This window comes from Pundamilia nyererei, unplaced genomic scaffold (genome assembly GCF_000239375.1).
Source record: "Pundamilia nyererei isolate P.nyererei 1_Seehausen unplaced genomic scaffold, PunNye1.0 scaffold00193, whole genome shotgun sequence".
NCBI lineage: Eukaryota > Metazoa > Chordata > Actinopteri > Cichliformes > Cichlidae > Pundamilia > Pundamilia nyererei.
This window is the reverse complement of record NW_005187594.1, coordinates 583,202-602,931: the sequence shown is the minus strand read 5'-3', so window position 1 is coordinate 602,931 and position 19,730 is coordinate 583,202. Positions and strand designations below refer to the sequence as shown.

General features: G+C 42.2%; 1 protein-coding gene across 4 annotated transcripts; it reads right to left on the bottom strand.

Annotated features, from left to right (window-relative positions):
• Positions 1-6,059: 6,059 nt before the first annotated feature.
• LOC102204458 (zinc finger protein 646-like) lies at positions 6,060-19,713 on the bottom strand. Of its 4 annotated transcripts, none has more exons than XM_005747296.1 (7): positions 19,472-19,713; positions 16,909-17,204; positions 16,568-16,814; positions 14,493-14,582; positions 11,681-11,887; positions 11,410-11,592; positions 6,060-7,696 (listed from the first exon to the last, which is right to left on the bottom strand). In XM_005747296.1, the coding sequence occupies exons 1-7, from the start codon at positions 19,604-19,606 to the stop codon at positions 7,529-7,531; spliced, it is 1,326 nt and encodes a 441-aa protein (XP_005747353.1). In that variant the 5' UTR covers positions 19,607-19,713; the 3' UTR covers positions 6,060-7,528. The 4 variants fall into 4 exon arrangements, with proteins under 4 accessions (XP_005747353.1, XP_005747355.1, XP_005747354.1 ...); XM_005747298.1 differs by having other exon boundaries at positions 11,458-11,592; XM_005747297.1 differs by having other exon boundaries at positions 11,410-11,589.
• Between the last annotated feature and the right edge of the window lie 17 nt (positions 19,714-19,730).

Here is a 19,730-nt window from a genome sequence, read left to right as displayed (position 1 = left end):
ACAGTGTAGTCATGTGACCTGCTGGACAGCGAAGAGTCTTAATATGTAAATGTGGAAGTACCAGCATTCACACTCTGCACTGTTTGTGTGTATTATCTGCTTCACCTGCTTAAACAGCACAGATTTCTTCAGTGTAGTGAAAGCGATACAGATGTGAACCAAGAGGCAGTTGTTTCATTACAGATGTGCCTCCGCCACCTGCCAACACCTCTGTAATCTGGTCCAGAAACAAATGTTGGCTCCTTTAAATATTTGTTTCTGACAGATCTATTCTGGTTCGAAGGCTTTATAATATCAGAAAATTAGAAATGAGAAAATGAAACAAGCATTCAGATGTTGGACGTTTAATATGAAACTCCAGAGTAACTAAAGTACACTTTTTTTAAATCCTTAGCACTAAAGTTGAGTACATAGTTACTTTCCACTGCTTCTATGAAGACCTGCTCTGGTGTTTTCTTTTTCCGCAGCAGCCTCAGAAGCGATCAGACAAAAAGGATATTTTGAAAGGACGCGATGACGACTGGGCACCCATCATGACCGAAAGCTCCTCATCGGCTGCTAAATGGACCTGGAGGAAACATCCTTCAGCCAGTATTGTTTCCTTCAGGTTTTACCACAAGCACTGGGGGAGAAAAGAGACAAACAAATCAGCTGTATATATTTCTACCATCTTTGCTATGTTGGTTTTTTCTGTTTTACAAAAGCAGTAGGTAGAAATGTAAGTAATGAAAAGTACTCAAGCAGAGTAGAGTCTGCACGTTTTTAAAAAGATGTTCGATGAAACGTGACAGGAATGTGAAAAAGGCTTCAGGGGAACTCATGGAAAATGTATAAAATGTGCAACATTTTCAGTGGGAAAGAAGGAGAACGTGTCATTTATAACCTCATCGCTTCTTGTTTTCATTTGATCATTTTTAAGTAAGAAAAATGACCGCAGGAACATTTTTACTTCCTTAGTATTGCTGTAGATTTGGTACATATGTGACTCCTCCGTGTGCAGTCACACAAACAAAAAGTAAAAGTTGTTGAAAGCTTCAAATAAAACACAAAGGAGGAAACTGTCCCGAATGTCCCCTCGTGTTTTGAAGAGATCCCCGTGGAACTGTGGAAAAAGCAGTTTGACGTTTTTTCTGTCATCGACTTATTTAAGAATGTTTCACGTCTTAGATCTGGAAGAAAATTCACGTTTTGGTTGTCTGCTTTGTTTCCACAGTATCATTCAGTGGCGAAGGCCTCGTCCATGTTTTGAAATCCAACTATTTACATTTTTGCTGTATCTGTGGATTTACCTAATTTTAAAAAAACCTACAAGATTTTGTACATTTTTCATATTTAAAAAAGCTGTTTTCCCTTTTTCTTGAAATCCCAGCAGAGTGGAGTTGTCAAACCACATTCCTGGAGGAACAAGGACATTTGTTTAGCTTTTTATTGTATTTTCTCTTTACTCACTGGTCAGTGTAAAAAGGTTGGAGAACAGGTCTTATTGGAAAGATACGACAATAAAACGGTCAAAGAAAAACTACCAACTCGAGCTTATTGCAACCAAGTAAAAGTTCCACAAAAAAGTTGGGACAACTTTATACTCATGTTGAATAAAATGAGCCTGAATACACGTTTTCATTTACTAACTAGTATTTAGAAAAAGGATAAATTAGAAGCGTTTTGGTCAATATTTACTCCACAAACCCTTTTTTAATGTGTGTGTGTGTGTGTGTGTCATACGGGTCATTTATAGTTCAGTCTCAGGATTCATTGCTATGATTTGTAGCGTGGCGTTGCTGTCAATCTCATGCTTATGGTTTTTGTCAAACATGGCAGACTTGGTTGTGAAAAAAACTAAATGTTTTTATCTGCTCAAATTGTGCAAAAAACTTGAAAATTAATATTTCAATATTCAGTGATACTGAAATAATATTTTGAAATTCTCACAATAGCAGGCTGTCAGTGTTTGCTTCCGTTTTTGGAGGTCAAATGTTAACTTTCAAACATGTTTAGGATTTTAAAACCAAATGAGACATCGTATGACACAAGGCTTCACTTCCTGTGCCGACATGGAAACAGGATGTGCTGTCTGCCACTAAGAGAAGCATCATCATCGGGATTATGACAAATCCTTTGTGTTCGAGTGAAATCCTGTTTCTTCGTTTCAAGGAAAAACAAACGCACGTATAATTATGTGGTAATATGCAACTGATTTTATAGAGGGCTGCAAACAAGCTGTGAAGGACATAAACATGTATGCAAACGTATGCAAGTGTATTTGAAACTTTACGGAAACAATAACTGAAGTTGTTCTGTATTTGTCAAAGCAAGATTGGCAGCAAACACTGTATAATCTGTGCACAGGGGACTGAATACAGACTGTTTCGTTGTGGAATGAATGAAAAGTACAGACCTGTGCGTGCACACCAAAGCTGGAATACATCTGCACCGTGTGTGTGTCTCACTGATGTCTGATGATGAAACTGTGGTAAAGTTTTTCTTGTTACCCGGTGGCTTTTTCCTGGGAAGTGTTCAGCTGCTATAAGCGATGTGAAGTATTGTATTTGTACAACCGAGCAGAGTGAGCTTTACAGAGCTGCAGAGTCAAACAGAAAGTTTCCACACAGCAGCCGGGAAAAGATTGTACAGAGAAATCAAACCCCAAAGTTAATGCAACTTAACTAACTTCGTTAAAGCTGAATGGGAAGCCGTGTGAATTCATGAGTAAACAGGATGTCGCCTGAGAGCACCTCACTGAAGCCTTTTCCACGTTTCTTGGGACAAAAACTCGAACGGGAAAACGACTTTCTACGTGAAATGAGATGAAAGCATTGATCACGAATCACAGCTCCGTGGGAATTATCACGATCAAAAGTATCGTTTGTGTCCAAAACAGATGCAGCTCCAATCAACTAACTGCCTCTGGTCAAATACAAAGAGACATTTAAATGGCTGGTTGGATTTTAGTTAATGTGAAATAGGTTAAACAGAGGGGGGATCCGGATCCTAGATCTAACAGTCATTATGGTCGGACAGGATTGGATGACCGAATTAAAAAAAGAAGAAGAAGGGAATTTAACTGTTTGTGTATCGGACTCACCGGCTACGACCTCGATCAGAATAATAGTCTCTCACGCGGTGGACAACGAGAAGACCCGGGGACGAGACCTTTGAGCAAGCACGCAAAATGGAGTGAGGGGAGGGGGGGGGGGTCTACTCTGAAGAAGCCGCTGATTTGAAGAAACAAAACGGCCATGACGACTGAATTACTCTGTCAACTGAAAACGAGGCGGTATAACGTAATAAGAACAATTTCATGAGCGGAAATGGGCGGTTTTATTAAGCTGCAAACTCCTTGCAGTGGGCTATTGTTTGGAAATGTTGTGTTTACAATTAGCATGAAGTGGCATCAAGATTTAGAAGTCAGAAGTAAAAGCAGGACAAGGATGTAGGCGGAACTATGTACTCTCTAAAACTGTACACGTACAAATCCTTTAGACAAGAATCATCCCGCCTCATATGCTGTTACGAACATTTTATTTTATTTTTTAAATCTCACACTGCCGCATTTAAATCTTGGCAATGAAGCCTAAAATGACATAAGCTTTGTGTTCTGCTTGTGATTGGAGGTTGCAAAGTAAAACAGCCCACAGTAAATTTGCTGCATGCGGCTTCTGTCCTCTTCTCCGACCCATTACCGCCACCAAGCGGCTGACTCAGGTCGCTGCACTGTGTCGTTAGGCCTGAAAGAGGAAGTCGAGGCCTTCAGCCGGGAGGCCTGTCGAGACGCAACAGTCTCAACCAAGTAACGCAGAAACGTAATCATTTGCCTGAAATAAAGTACTTAAAAAACTTTTTTCTTCATAAAAAATATTTAAATAATGGATTTCGACTTTTTCATTTTTCTAAACGGCTCTTTTCGGCGGTCATATTTCTTCGTTATTAAATGGATAACTTATAGAAAATATTATCTAGATTATTATCACGCATTAAATAATATTATTTTATAAAATTTATACAATTTAATTTGTAACAACCCACTCATATTCAACGCATATTTCGATTTTGTATTAAACAAACAAAGAAAAACACGTTTTTGAGTCGTTTAACGCACCAACACAGCTGCTAAGATTACACGCCCTGGTTCGTGCATCATTGGTTGTCGGGGTCAGGTATGGCACACCGGTCTGTAGGTGAGTCAGCGAAAAGGGGACAATTTGGATCCGTTTAAACACGGGAGTCAGATCCACCGAGGCCCGCACACGCTGAAAAATCCGAGCCTGGTCATCGAAACGGCGAACGATTTTTCAACAGTGACCAGCGTCCATATGGAGCAAACGCTCCATCCACTGACGAGTGGAAATTAATTCACTGCCAGCCGCGCCGGAGTGTCGCGCGGCGGGAAAGTTCACAGGCTACCGGAGGTCCGACAAGGACGCGCGACCGGCTCATTCACTTCTCCATCAGATAGAATACAATGCGCGTTCCCGGCATGTGCACGCAGTCTTATACACTATATGGACAGATCAGACTTAACGTGACGACACCTGCAGACTTTAGACTGACATAATAAACCAAATCATTCCCCTCTTTATAAATATTTCATCTCTTACTGTAAGGCTTCCCGGTTTTCCGATTGATCACGTTAATGATTGTGATTATTCGATTAAAAGATGTCGCTGCAGTGTAAACGCCCACGTCCTTGTTGTACAACTTTAGCCTACTTTCACGACCAAGGCATTTAATCACTCTCCATTTAAATAATCTGCCTTCCCCCTTTTGTTTTTAGAATTCAGTATATTAAAAAAAAATACAAATTCCTCCAAGTAACGTAACGTCCTTCCATCCCAGTACAGCGGTCTCTTATCACGTGGCTTCAGTCCTGACTGACTGGAACCTTTAAGATATAATACATGCTAACGTTAGAGACAGTTTTTACCCACAAAAAGCTAAATGCAAACACCCTAAAGTGCCCATTACTTCATATGGGGCAAACCTGAGGTTTGAAGCACCTTACCATTCAATGATTTTCTTTTCTTATACTTAGACTAACATTCAAGCTGCACTGTGCCGCTTGTTTTCACATTCATCTGGGCAGACAAGGTTATCACCTGGATGTATTTGACATCAAATCCTAGTATGAATTTGGACAAGAATGACTTGGAGTATTGAACTGTTATATGAAAATTCATAGATTTAGCATAAGGACTTTCTGGCAAAGTCAAAAAGTCTTTGTGGGGAAAACCTTTGTGGCTTAACTGTTAAACTGCAGACACTTACCTGAAGACCATTTGTCATGTGACCACGTCCATGCAGAAGACCAGGCATCTTCATCTGATTAGCCATTCATTCAAAAAGTTCACTTTTATTTGAATTAAAATATAAATCAGTGCTTTGGGTGCATTTCAGACAGTGATGTGATGAGCAAACAGATGTGAGAAAGAGCTACACATTTGTTTGCTTTGCTCTCCTTTTCTCCCCCAAAATTCAGAAAATAAACTTGCCAAATCCATAAACCCATCATTAAAAGTTTATGGAGGTCACGGAACGAGAGAAATGAAATGCTGTTTTTCCACGGAGGTCTTTAGAAATGTAACAAGTCCTCTGCTGGGCATTACAAAGAGCACAGGTTTAACCTCTGAATATTTCAAACATAAAAATCCACCTAAATGCTACATAATCGTTTAAATTAACCCGCGTCTCGCAAATATACACACGCCTGCATAGGTCACTAAGAAAACACAGCAGACTGGACTGATGTTAAACAGCAGCATATTACAACTACCTCATTTCCATCACAGGTCCGATTCCTCGGGTCCCATTTTGCTCATGTGTGGACTATGATGACAAGGATGAAAACTTACTTATTCTGCAATTGTAGCTGCATCACAGTCTTCAGCAGGGGTTGGCTTTTCTGTCACACAGAATTTAATACTTTCCAAAACTTCAGGCAACTTTTAGACTCTGTAAAGTTGAGCGTGATCTCTCAACAGCTGCTGTTGAGCAAAGCAGAAATTCTACTTCCAAGTCAAATATTTGCATCTATGTCCTCTCTGTGAGAAGAGCAGCACTGATGGTGATAATAATAAAACATTTTATTTGTATAGCACTTTTCTAAATACTCAAAGACACTTTACAAGGATAGAGAAAGCAACAATGAAAACATATGAATAAAAATAGAAACAACTTTAAAAAGAGAAAATACAATGTCAGTAGAACTGTGGGTATTTCAATGAACACCATGTTAGCGAGAGATAATCTAACAGAACTACATACTGGAGCCAGTCTTTCACTGTCAGATTGGACTAAATTCTTATTAACTTGGCCAGAAGTGATTGGCTGCTTACTGAAATCTAGGCTTTAACTAAACCCTGGGAGTAGTGAGTCAGGTGGTGTCTTGTGTGTGTTTGATTTTTCCCTACAGGAGCTGGAGGTGTGTGGGAGCCAGGCCCGGTGCGACCGCTAAGTCACTGGTGATGGCATGAGCGAGTGGTGGTGGGAGGGGGTGGCAATGTCACATCGTTACAGCAGACACAGCTCTCGGTAGAGGGGTGGAAGTGAGACCGTGATAATTATACAGCACTTCTTCAAATGCTTCAAAGTGAAAGGAACAAACCTGGTAACAGTCAGTTTGGAACAAAAGGGATGGAGACTCGCTGTTATCTTCTAGATTTGATTCCCAGCCAACATATTATTAAAACTACAATAACCACAAACCACCAGTTTAGAAAAAACGTGAGCTTTCAGTTGTGTGTTAAAAGAACAGCGCCCCGACTGTCCTTGTTCGGTGGCTTCAGTCTCCACAGCACACCTGAGCTGAGCGGGCAGGAACAGGGAGACATGGGTTTTTTGCAGAAATGTTTCGTTTGTGGTCCTTGCTGAGAGAACGGAATTCATTACACCTCCTAACGCACAATATACACAATGTTCGTTCTGGAGCTCGTCCGAGGGGCGGGTGAAAAAAAAATACAAAGAAACTGTTCATGTTTCCCCCGTCCTTACTTTTTCCAGAAACCTCATTGGACGAAAAAATAAAATAAAATGATGTTATGTTTAAAAAACTTTAACAATTATTTTTACAACTTGGCGCCAGGAATCCATTATCATTCATGGGTTTGGAACACACTCTTAATAAAAATAGGCTTCATTTAACATACGGAAAAGGTGGTGGGAGACACTACTCATAATGGGAAGGATAAATATTTCATAACTAGGGTGATAGAGGAGGACGAGGGAGATAAATTCTTAGTGAGGACAGATTAGGAGACAGACATTTTAACTTATATCCAGTACATGGCATAGATCATACATGAGGGTCAAGGCAACACATCGTTTTAAACCTAACTACTCAGTAATCAATCTCAACTAGTTCTCAACGGTGCCCTCCCCCAATCCCAAACAACGTTCCAGAGGAGGACTGAAGGAAAAGGCAGGCGTCCGGCAGTCGTCCGTCCTTGACGCTGGATCTGAGAGGGTCGGGGTGGAGAAGGAGGGTGTGTGGTCATAGATGTGACGCGAACAGGGAGGTGTTGGTTCCCCAGGTGTCTCATTGGTTGTAGAGGGAGCGCTGTTCCCAGGGCATGGCCTGGATGGTGCGTGGCACGGGGGAGGGCTTGAGTGTGGGCGCTCCGTTCGGATGAAGGGAGTGGCCGATGGGGTTGATGGTGGTGAGGGGTCGCTGGGGGGGCAGAGAGAAAGTGTCCTGGTGCTTCGGCTGGAGAGGGAGGTGGAGAGACAAAGAATTGTGTCACTGGTGCAGAAAAAGAGTCGGTGGATAAAATAAAACGACAGTCATGAATAATGCAGTGGATGTACGAGGAGAAGGCAAAAGGAAAGAAGTCACAGTGATGCATGAACGGTGGAAAAAGCCACTGCAAGGGCACAAAACACAAAAAGCAATGGCGGTGCAAAAGCTGCAACACAACACCTGACTGCTGTGATATATATCCTCCCTTCTTACTCAAGTGGAATTAAACCATCAGGGCACAGTAACTCGTACCGAGAGTTAACTCCATTTTTGACTTGCTGTGGGAATGTGCACGAGTGGACGCGCTACACAGAAGGAAAAGGGCAATGTTTCCTGATTTAATGACGAGAGCTTCGTTTTTGGTCGACAGTGTTTCTTGTTTTCGTTAGTTTCCACACTGACTTTGTTTATTTTAGTTTACCATTGAAAAATCTTTGGTTATTTCACTGCTTTACTTCATGAACACTCTTACAGGTGGTACTAGAACAAGAGCCCGTGTTAAATAAACTTCACAGTCAGTCCTGTTGATGTTATTGTTTTTATAAACAGCATGTTGAAACACTCGACCACTCTATGAAAGACTAAGCCTGGACAGTCTAATACAGGGGCCAGCAACCTTCAACACCCAAAGAGCCACTTGGACCCAGTGAAAACTCTGGGAGCCGCAAATACTTTTTGACATCTAAATTAAAGATAACACTGTATATATTGTTTTTTACTTTCATGCTTTGTGTGAACAACTAAGGTGTGCTGCTTATGAAATCCATGAAGTGCTACAGAGAAAATTACATTTTATTTATGTAATTAACACATTTTGAACTCTTAAAGAAATATAACAAAAGACACCCAGCTGAACTAAAATGATCTATGTAGCAAACAAAAACTGTTGTGAGCCGCCACCCTTATATCGCCTTTGGGCTTTTGGAGCCTTGGCCTGACTTTTAAAAAGTAATTGGAAAAAAAGCTCTATGCTGCTAAAAAAAAACCAGATATTTGCAAAATTCTGCCTAAATATGTATTTTACCTGGTTAATGTGTGTGGCGGGGCGTGGTCTACAGCGACGCTGTAAGGGAGGCGGACGCACGTGAGCGGCACCCGCAATCACGCCGCCTTAAAGTCTGTGCTCTCTCTGCTGTTGCGTTGGTGTGTCGGGCTGTGAGCTGAAAAGCTACAGCCGGCTGTGTGCGTACAGCAACCGTGTGTGAAAAGCACGTTCATGCAAACATCGCCGGGTCTGCCGTGATATGTTTACAACGACACTTCTGCTCCTGAACCTCTGCGCACAGCGTCTGCAAATCAGGGCTGTACGAAGTGACTTCGTCACTTTCATCTTTACGCAGGACTGTAAGCTGTCGTCTGTGAGGCGTGAGCGGTGTTTGTTTTTAACATAGTTCACGGTGGAGAACAGCTGCTGATATAATGTGGATCCGAAGATCCATAACTGGCCTACCTGGGGTTGAAAGTCTCGATAAATGCACGGCGTTTCGGCGGGTATACCGGCTTCCGCGAGTGTGACGCTTATTTTGAGCGATGAAAAAAATAATAGAATATAATTTTAGTTTCATATTTCAAAATCACAATAATCTTCCAATTTAGAACTACAACAAAAGAACTAAACACAAATAAAATACACTTCAGCTAAATACTTTTCCCAAACCACGCGCAGCCGCACTATAAGCACTAAAGAGCCGCAGGTTGCCGACCCCTGGTCTAATAAAATAATGGCACCAAAGTGGAAGAAGAAGGCTGTGGGTTCAAATCCTACAGTCTTCAGCAGGTTTTCTCATTTCTTTAGATAATATGACAAATTATAGCAGCATAAATATATTTTAAATACTCCAATCCTATTTGTATGCCTTGTTTAGAAGAACTAGGCATTTATTCTTTTAATCATAAACTACTCCAAAGAAGGAAAACCTTTACATTTGACTGTAAAGTTAACTGGATGATTATTAATTCTGAGACATAAAGAACTTTTCTGTGTTCGTTTACAAGAGGAGCCTTATGGAAGCAAGCACATTTATTAATAGAGCCACTGGTTCTTTATCACCAGCTAAGAAACACTGGCTTTCTCTTGAACTTTTAGCCACTAACGCAGCACCGCTGAGCAGCTGACAGCAGATGTAGTACTGTACTGCTTTTAAAAGGTTTTCTACACAAAGACTTAACAAAACTGTTTTACACTGATTTTTCTGCCTTTCATTCACAGGTCCTGACCGTCTGACCCGGAACATGTTCCTCCAGGGTTTTTAGAAGTGTTTGCAACAGATCTATGTTGCAGATGTCCAACTTTTTTAAACTTAGTTTTGGACTGCTGTATGAACATGGATGTCATAAATATGTTTCAGTATGTGATGGTGTAAAGCCTAAAATACAACATGGAAACGTGCAACACAAGCTCACAGGGTGACTGGTGTGAAAGAGCAGAAGGCACAGCCCCAGGTTACTAATGTTAGAGAGCCTCATACCGCCAGTGAAGGTCCACAGGTCACAGCCCACGACAAAGGATCACCTTAGCAGCCACATTTTAGCCTGTTTTCTTTGCTGGCTGACTAATTGAAAATGAAATTTCTACCATAATTGGAGGCCGTTAGTAATAAACATCCTTCTTATGGAATGTCAGTATTTGATTCAATACAATGATTAAGGTTTAAATTAAAGCCAGGAGTGCTGCTCAGATGGGCTTATCAGCTGACAGGACATGGAAGAAGATCAGCACTAAACTGGCTTTATTGTTTACAACCAAGCAATGACTGAAGCCCTTTACTCCTGTATTGTTGCAGCATTACTGTAAAGACCAAGTTAACACTAACATGTAGTATAATAATACACTAGAGTCAGTCAATCACTGCCTGTGTACGTGAGGTTACAGACTGTGAAACTACCTGGATTCTTTTAATAATTTTCCTTAAATTAGAAAGCTTAGAGTTTTACATCCTAACCTAAGTTACAAGTGACCACGTTGAGCAGAGGGTCAGCTAAAGGTCAGCTCTGAATCACACCCTGTACAGTTATGAAGGGGGAAGCTATTCACAGACACTCAAATCATTTTTGTACCATGCTGTAAAACTTGTTCATTTCATTTCTGAAGTTGAGCGTTCTGACACGGGACTCAACCATCGTTGGCACGATGAGAACTTCTTCCTGTTACCCAGTAATAAACTCTAAAAGCCTACAGTTGTTCTCTTCGGACAGCGCTTTAAGATCCAGCGTGGGTCACGGATTCGCCGCTACAGAACTTTCACAGTGTGAGCACTTCACAGAGAGTGGACACTGAAGGAGAGCATCTTGAAGTCTGGCTCAGTGGTAGCTTTGCGCAGTTCTGCGTACACAGCTGAAAATGACACGTACAGTTAACCGACACTAATTTGGCGCTGTGCAGACAGACTCGCCACTCTGCTGGTCCGCTTCACTTTGCAAAGAGGAAGCCACGAACTTGCCACCTTTATCATAACAGAAACTCATTTCTGTCTCTTATAGATGAAACTGTTTCCCAATAGCAACAGAAAATGTTTCTCTGCGACTTTGTCAAGAGTGAGAAAGACCTGTGAGGAGAAGCTCCTGGTAGAGAGAGTATTACAGCACTAGTCTCTCTCTCCTGGTGTTATTAGGTAAGATAGAGGAAAGGCAGCTAGCCAGCAGAAAGCAAACAGCGAGTGTGTGGCGGTGCTCTCTCATACCATGGGGTTGGCGCTCAGCCTAGTGTATCCTGAGCTCATCTCCTTTACCTCAGGCACCAGGGGCTGAAGAAGGGAGTAGGAGGAGGACGGGGTAGCACTGGACGAGGAGACGTGTTTATTGGAGGACGAGCTCCTCATGTTCTGCTGGCTGGCCTGAGAGGACACTGAGCTGGGGCGGCCCTGCTGAGACACAAAGAAAGCTCGACGTAAACGCCGACAACAACAGAGCTACGAAGAAACAATCGCTCACCAGAGCTCCTCCTGACATTACCTGGTGGGGGTCAGGAACAGACTGACTAGCCACGCCCCCACCCTGCCCTCCTTGGGACATTGGTGAGACGCAGTGAGAGGGGAGAGGTTCCGGCTGGCCATGTCCGCCATGCGGTTGCATCATAGAGTTAGCATTATTCTGCTGCTGTTGCTGTTGTTGCTGCTGGCGACGAGGTGTAGCTGAGAAGTTGGAGCGACGACCGCCGGACTGGATGGAAGCAAGGGTAGGAGAGAAAGACACAGGAAAGGGTGATTGTACCTGTCGTTAGACACGCTGTTAAACAGAAGAGGTGACAGATGAATGTGATGTTACTGTCGAGGTTGGTCTCAAACCTCTTGTGCTGTTCAGACCTGATTCTTCCACATCTATCTCACACCTTTCACTGCCCTGTCTAAACCTATTAATATGATGAAGATGAAGTGGTAAAGTTACACACACACCCACGCACGCACAAACATATACACGCGCGCACACACACGCACACATTCAAACAGAAATTCAGTATTTCTATTAAGGTTGCCGCTCCTAAAACGGGACAGTCGACTCCAATCTCGTCTCTGTCATTTAATCACGGAAGACACCGCCGTCTCATCGTGCCGTCCTCCAACCCCGACAGCGTCAGGATTTCTGCTGACATTAGTTTAAACCTAACATGCTCTCTGACGGTTTCCCTGAGCAGCACATAAATCCCTCTCACCCAAACCTTTGCCTCCTCACACCTCTAACAAAACGAGCTATTTTATGGGAATTTGTGGTTGGTTGATTTTTTTTGTCTGTTTTACAACCTTCTCATCTTTGTGGATATCTCTCATATTTACTTTTGTCTACTGTTATACAGAGCAGTGACATGGAAGTGAAAACAAATGCGAACGTATGAGACTCGGGCAGTATTAAAGTATGTTTGAGTATTTAGAAATACAAACACTAATGTGTTTTTAATAATGAGATATTAAAATGTAGCATTGGGATTCTGTATTGTGCTGCCATGGCAACAGTAAGTACAAACAAAGTAAGTGTTGCACTGAATTTAGCCCAGCTGATAAAGGTGAGCCAGTCAGGAACAAAGCTGCGTGACTTCAGCCCGCTGACGTCTGCTGCTCCAGCAGCTGTCTTCAGCTTTAACAGCCAGATGTTTCCTGAGCTGCTGATTTTCTAATCAGTAACAGAAATTTAAATCGACATGACTGAGCTTGTCTGAAAGCTTAATGTAGCCTCTGCTAAATTACAGTTTGGGCTACATACTAAATATTCAAAATGCGGCCTTCCACAGCAGGAAAACCACACGTATAATCAATACATTACAAGCTGCAAAGCACTAGAGATCAATGCACTGATAGGGTGTTTTCACAAACTCTGAGATTTAGTCCATTTAAACCAAAGTCTGGACAGTGTTTGACTTTGATGCTATTTATTTGTGCAAAAAGACAGTTATAATTCCAGGCGTGGACCTTTGGAGTAGCTGGTCTCAGCCCTGTTCCATCAAACTCTAGAACAGTTACCTTGATGGTTAAAACATGATCCGACCTCAACCCAACTACTAGTTATGGTAGTTGGATGCAACAGATGTCCAGTACACTTTTGCCCATTAAGTAAATTAGGAGCTATCCACTAGTCCACAATTCAACACCAACTTCCTGTTTTTACTTGTGTCTGCACAGACCTCAGACATATCTGGCAGGCTGAACATCCTGATGTGGTTTGTAGTGACACATTTTGGCTCGCCTGCTGTTTTCTGTGTATGAAAAGAAACCAAACCGTGGGAAAACGCTACAAGTACACAAACATATCAACTGATTCAGACCAAAGCAAATAAACCACAGGTCTGAGAACAGCAAAATTAGAAGTTGTTTAAAATAATAATTTAGCTCATGGCCTCTTTTGGTATCAATATTTTTTTGTTTTGTTTCCTTAATTTGCTTCTTTCTTTTCTGCAGTTTCCAGGACTGATACCGGCTGATGCTTGTTAAAATCTGCTGATACGTCACTGCATCCCTACAAGCAATGCACACTTCAAGCAGAGATGCTGCTCAATATTCACCATTCATCAAACAGCTGTGCAAGGCTGGGGTAGACTTGTGGATGTGTTAGCTCTCCCTGGCAGGGTTTGCACTGGATCTCATTTTTGCTGGTTTGTTTTGTTTTTTTAAAGAAGATGACTGCAGTAGTCTTTACTGTTCCACACTTGTGCTGTTTTTTCAGTTACCTCTGATCTCACAGCTCCACAAAAAAGTCAAAAGGTTTGCTAAGTAAACTGACGTCAACTCTACTTAAATATGGTCAAAGAAGTATTGTTACACACCTGCACGCCAAAATAAGTGGTAAAAAAGTAGAACCCATAAGGCTGTGCCTGCTGGTCACCGTCTCTACTTTTGATTGGATTGAGACGTGTCCCATGACTAAGGTTTAGTTTGAGAGTTCGAACATTGATGCTAGTACTAGCTGAAGTTATCCACTTTGGCCACCTTGCACTCCATCTCAAATATCAGCAGTCAAGTGTTAGGAAAAAAAAGACTCAAATATTTCTGTTAAGAGATTTTAGATGTTATAGTCAACAGCAAGCTCCAAATATGGAATCCAAAAGTGTAGAGTATACATTCTGTGAAGACAGCGCCAGGAAAAAAGATGCGATCTAAAAAGAACATTGTGATGGTTTTTTACTAAAGAGCCGCGCGTACATCAGAAGCAGGCTGCATCAGGAATTTGATCCTGGCCATCACGTCTAAAATGCCCGTATGCGCTGGTTCTCCCTGAAACTGCCGATTCTGCCTCACACGCCACATTCACACACATGCTCACTCACGCTCACACCAACCTGGTTTTTGGCCGCGGCGCTGCAGCGGTGCTGGGCCAGGTCCAGCATGGTTCGGTAGCTCTTAAAGCAGGACGGGCAGTTGAATCGGTTCTTATGAACCAGCCCCATGCACACACAGACACACACAGACACACACATATAAGTTTGGATTACTGTACTTGTTAGGAAAATCAGCTGAAATGTATTCATTCTCTGTCATCTGAGCCCTGAGCCTTTCCCTAATCTCAGCCTAACCCTAGTCTAACCCTAGTGCCGCGGCACACTTCCACTACAGGAAGACTGGATAAACATTCTCCCAAGCAGGTCAGTGGAGAGAGGAAGGAAAACACAGTACAAACTACACTGTATTACATGCACACACACTTCAGTGTAGAAAAAGTCCTAGCCATACACATCAACATCCATACATGCCAGTGTTCCCACTAATATACATATACATACATATATTATTATATATATATTATTGACCCCCACATCTGTTCCAGCAAAATCAAGGAAACGTCTTTACAAGAAAAAACATAACACATTTTCTGAAAAATTAAAGTCTTCATTACTCTTCACTTCAAATATTCACCCAATGCAAAACTGGTGTGACACAACAGATAAAGCGTCAGTAGCTTTAAATGAGTGCATCGCTAATGTTAAAGGTTAACAGCTGTAACATGAGTGAAGAACAACATAACATACGTTTTGTTTGATTAGACAATAAGTGTGTTTTTGTCTGTTCAGGAGGATCTCTATCAAGCTCTAGAGCTACTTGAACGTAAGGGGAGTAAGGGGTAAAAAAAATGATATAAATAATCTTTCATATTGTTCTTTATGTTTTATTAAAAAAGATGCTAGCTCTGTTAGCAAAGTGTAAGCTACAGCATACCAAAGCTACAAGTCAGGATCTCCCTGCTGCTGCTTCATCATTTGAGTCTTTTAATCGATGACGTGAGGCACGACACTAAGTTGCAAGATTACTCTTTAAGAGGTTAGCTAATGAGTGCGATGTTATTCCACAAACTAGTTACTGGGAACAGTTGGTTTACTAATGTGTATTTTATGTGCATAGTAAAGCTGGGAGTTTGTAACAGAGGGCCCAGCAGATACAATAAGGTTGGCTTACATGGAGCTCACATTACATCAGTGCATTGAGCTAGCAGGGTCTGGCTTTTTCACTCTTATGCTGGTAAACTTACTTTATGACCAACTAAAAGCTAAGCTGTAATAACTGTTAGTTTCTCTGATGATGGTATAGCATTTTATCATGAAGGTGATCACACAGAACAGCTTTGTATTGATGTGCAGTGTCCCTTATAGCAGTGGTCCCCAACCCCTGGGCCGTGGACCGGTACCGGTCCATAATTCATTTGGTACCATGAGTTGAGGATCGAGTGGGAAATGTATGGTTTTCAGGGTGTTTTACCGTTTTTATCGTTATTTTGTTATAGTTTTTATCGTTAACTCGGTTCCCTGGGGCTTTTCCCGTGTGTTATGAATAAATCTTCTTCTTTTTTGGTACTGGTTTTATTTTGTTGTATTCATCCACGACATCTTAAAGGCCGGTTCGTGAAAATATTGTCAGACATAAACGGGTCTGTGTTCCAAAAAAGGTTGGGGACCGCTGCCTTATAGTTAAGAGGACAAATGGACCCAAAATGCACAACTCCCACAACACATCAACACAAGGGTCAAAGGGTAAATTTGTAACCAGTCTGTGTATTCATTAATTCATGCTAGGAAAAAAGAGAAAGCAGACTTCCCTTTAATGATATTCTATATTACTCTACTTGTGTAATTACTTTACCACTGAAAATAATCCCTAACGAACTACATTTCCTCCTGTGAGTAAAGTTTAACAACTACGATACCCAGGTGTTTCAGGAAAACACCGAGCCTTTTTCTTTTAGATCACGCTATAGAATAGACACACTCATCAGTGGGATGTGTTTTTGTAGCAAAACAAGTCACATTTAAACGCAGCTGCATTTTACATTTCTTTCAAATACAACACAAAAAACGGCTTCGAGAGAACTACAGTGTTAGTCACATCAGTTAAGCCCACGCTATCATCAGAAACACAGACCTACCTGGTTGGACGCAGCAGCGCTGCAGCGATGCTGAGCCAGCTCTAACATGGTTCTGTAGCTCTTGCAGCAGGAGGGACAGTCAAAGCGGTTGGGCCCATCGTCGTGGATCCTCTGATGGTTACGGAGGTACCGGGCCAGGCGAAAGGCCTTCCCACACAGGTCGCACATGTAGCGCTTCTGACCGTGGATTCGCATGTGGTTGCGCAAGGACATGTAGTTGGTGTAGGGCTTACTGCAAAAGTCGCACCTGGGTTTTGGAGTTGAAAATGGCGTGAACATTAGTAACAAGGAAAGGAGCAGAATGTTTCATGCATTTACGCAAACAAGCCTCACGTCCCAACCTGAAGTCTCCGGTCTTGTGGGTGAGTTTGTGGTTCAGCAGGGAGCTGGCGTGTTTGTAGGCGCAGCTGCACAGGTCGCAGACGTACGGCCTCTCGTCTGATTCCATGTCGTCTGACACTGTTGTTGCTGGTGGCGGCGCCGGTGCTGGTGCTTGGGACTCCATAGAGAGCCTGGAGCTGGAGAGCGACGCTGAGGAAAGGCTGGAGCTGGAGAGCGATGCTGAGGAGAGGCTGGAGGTGGAGAGGGCTGCTGAGGATGAAGGAAGCTGATCGCACCAGCTGATCGTTGAACTTGGCTGTGACGGTAACGTTAAAGGAAATGTTAACACTAACTACATTCATACATTAAAGAAGAATGAGCAAAAATTCCTCAACAGCAATGCAAAAGACTCATCGATAAGTGCAAACGCTTGATTGCAGTCACTGCTACCAAGGCGCAACCATTGACTGTGAATTACTTTCTTATACAGGGCGAGGTTTTCTTCCCTTAAATGAATTCATCATGCAAAAAATTCAATCATAACACTTGTTCATAGCACTGGATAGTCTTGATATTTAATTCAGCATTGACCTCCTCTCTCTTTCTGACCACTTGAAACACCTGACAAACCTGCACATGCAGCTGCCTGGTGTGATATGTGGATATCTGGGATGATAGACAGTTCTGAGACAAAGCTTTACACAAGAAAATTGCTAGAACACAATTCCAGCCAATCAGAGCCCAGATCTGACATAGCTTCAGTACCTAGTGGGAACATCTAAACACTTCAAATAAAGGGTACAGCCCTTCTTAAATATTTATTACTATGTATTAAACTTAAACAACATTTAATTATATTTGCGTTAAATGACAGCTAAAGACTCTTATTATGTATTTAATACATATAATTTTACTCTTTCACGCATACGTATCTTCACATAAGTTCAATCAGTATGTTGAGAGTAAATTCTGAAAAACTACTGCAGTACCACATGTAGAACTACACTGTGGGCCTAGAAACACTAGAACCAAACAGACACACAGATTCTGTGGAGACACTAACAACTCAAAATCCTCAGGTCATTCATTAGACTGACACCAAGCATACAGCAGAATGGAGTAATTAGATAAATCAACACTTGTGATGCTTTGACAGTTCAAACACAGGCCTAATATCAGCCTCTAATGTGTATCCCCAAATAAGATGTCATCTATCAATGGGACTCTCTGTTTATCTGTTGTGCCACATCAAGTTTTCCTTGCCCCCTGCCACAAAGGGGGTAATTAAAGAAAAAAGAAAAAACCCGCACACATTACAGCAGCAAAATGATGATTTTAATGCTCAGTATCACTATGACCATTCTTACAGCTAGTGCATCCCAAAAAAATTCACTACGTTAGTTGTAAGAGTCTGAGATGAACACCAGAACTGTCTGCTTGTGTGACAACTTGTTTTTTCACCCCCAGAGTGACTAAAACATCAGGACAAACACAGAAATGTAAACATTAAACTTCCATATTTGGCACTACATGTTTGAGATGCTACGTGACAACACACCAGCAAGCGTTTTATTGTTTTTACATATCAACTCCTAAGGAGCTTCTGTGGAAGAGTATACACTGTGAGACAAATATCATGCTGGTGTGTCCACTTTACACTGTTGGACACTAAGGGAGAGAGGGGAAGGAATACAGAGTGGCACACCGCAGAACGACTTCCACAAGTCACAAATCACAACAGATGCCTCGGACCTAAAAGCTACGGGACGCTATGGGAGCTACAGTGAACTCAACGGTTCATACCCCGCAGGCCGTCCCACAGACTATTATGTTTCGATTCTAAAGATTAAAGTGTGGTTGTGGTCGCTGATAATCTGTCGGAGACTGAATGAAGTGCAGTCCTCCGCGGGGCGTCTTCCGCTCCCGTTTCCTGCGAGGTAGCCAGCCGTGTTTACTTTGCGCTGCTCGCTAATATTGTAGGCCTGATACATGTAAAACTGGTTCCACTGCCCAGAAATGCACGCTTGTTTTCGTCTTACACCAAAGACAGGTTAACGTGTAGAAGTCTACACATTTAAACTGTTTTTCCAGTCTTGTCGTAATGTGCAAAGACTGCTGCTGGCTAAGCGTACTCGGCTTTGACTGAGACAGTGTTGTGAGAAGTTAGCTTAACCGCGGTGCTTAGCTGCTCCATCATTATTTTCCTAGCAGGTAGTCACTTGGTGTTTCTCTTTCCATGACAGCATGCGTGGACATAAACGTCCAATTTCGCCAAACAGTTTGTGGAGTTGTAACAGAAACGAAATTCAAAAGGAACGAGTTATTAGCTACTTAGCTCTGCAGCTATGAGTCAAACTAGGCCGGAAACCGCTCAGCATGACGTTAGCCGAATGCTAACGAAGCTGCTCTGTGACACAGCCTGCAGCTTCAGCTCACCCACAGACACTCAACCAAAACCCACGTGTAACAGAGAGGCTGCTCTAAATGCTTAGCTGTAAAATTGTCGCTCCACTAGTTATTTGGTGCAGCTATTTCTACCCATGGTCGCTAGCTAACAGTGATGGCAGCTGCTGGCTTTCTTACTCCGGAGTCGTTGGGGTCCTTTTTCCAGAACAATTGAGAGCAGTGGCCGAAAGACTCTGTCGATGTAACATAGTTCACCCCGTTTCTATCTTGGAAGTCTCCATGTGTGCTGCTGGTATTTGTCCGAGCGTACATCGTCGGTTTTCAGATTTTCGACTATGTTTTATTTTTTTAAGCTGAAAAGAAACAGGGCCGCTTTGTCGGGATCTTCTTCCGAAAAGAAAAATATTGTTTCTGTGAAATGAGCGTTTTGGCGGCG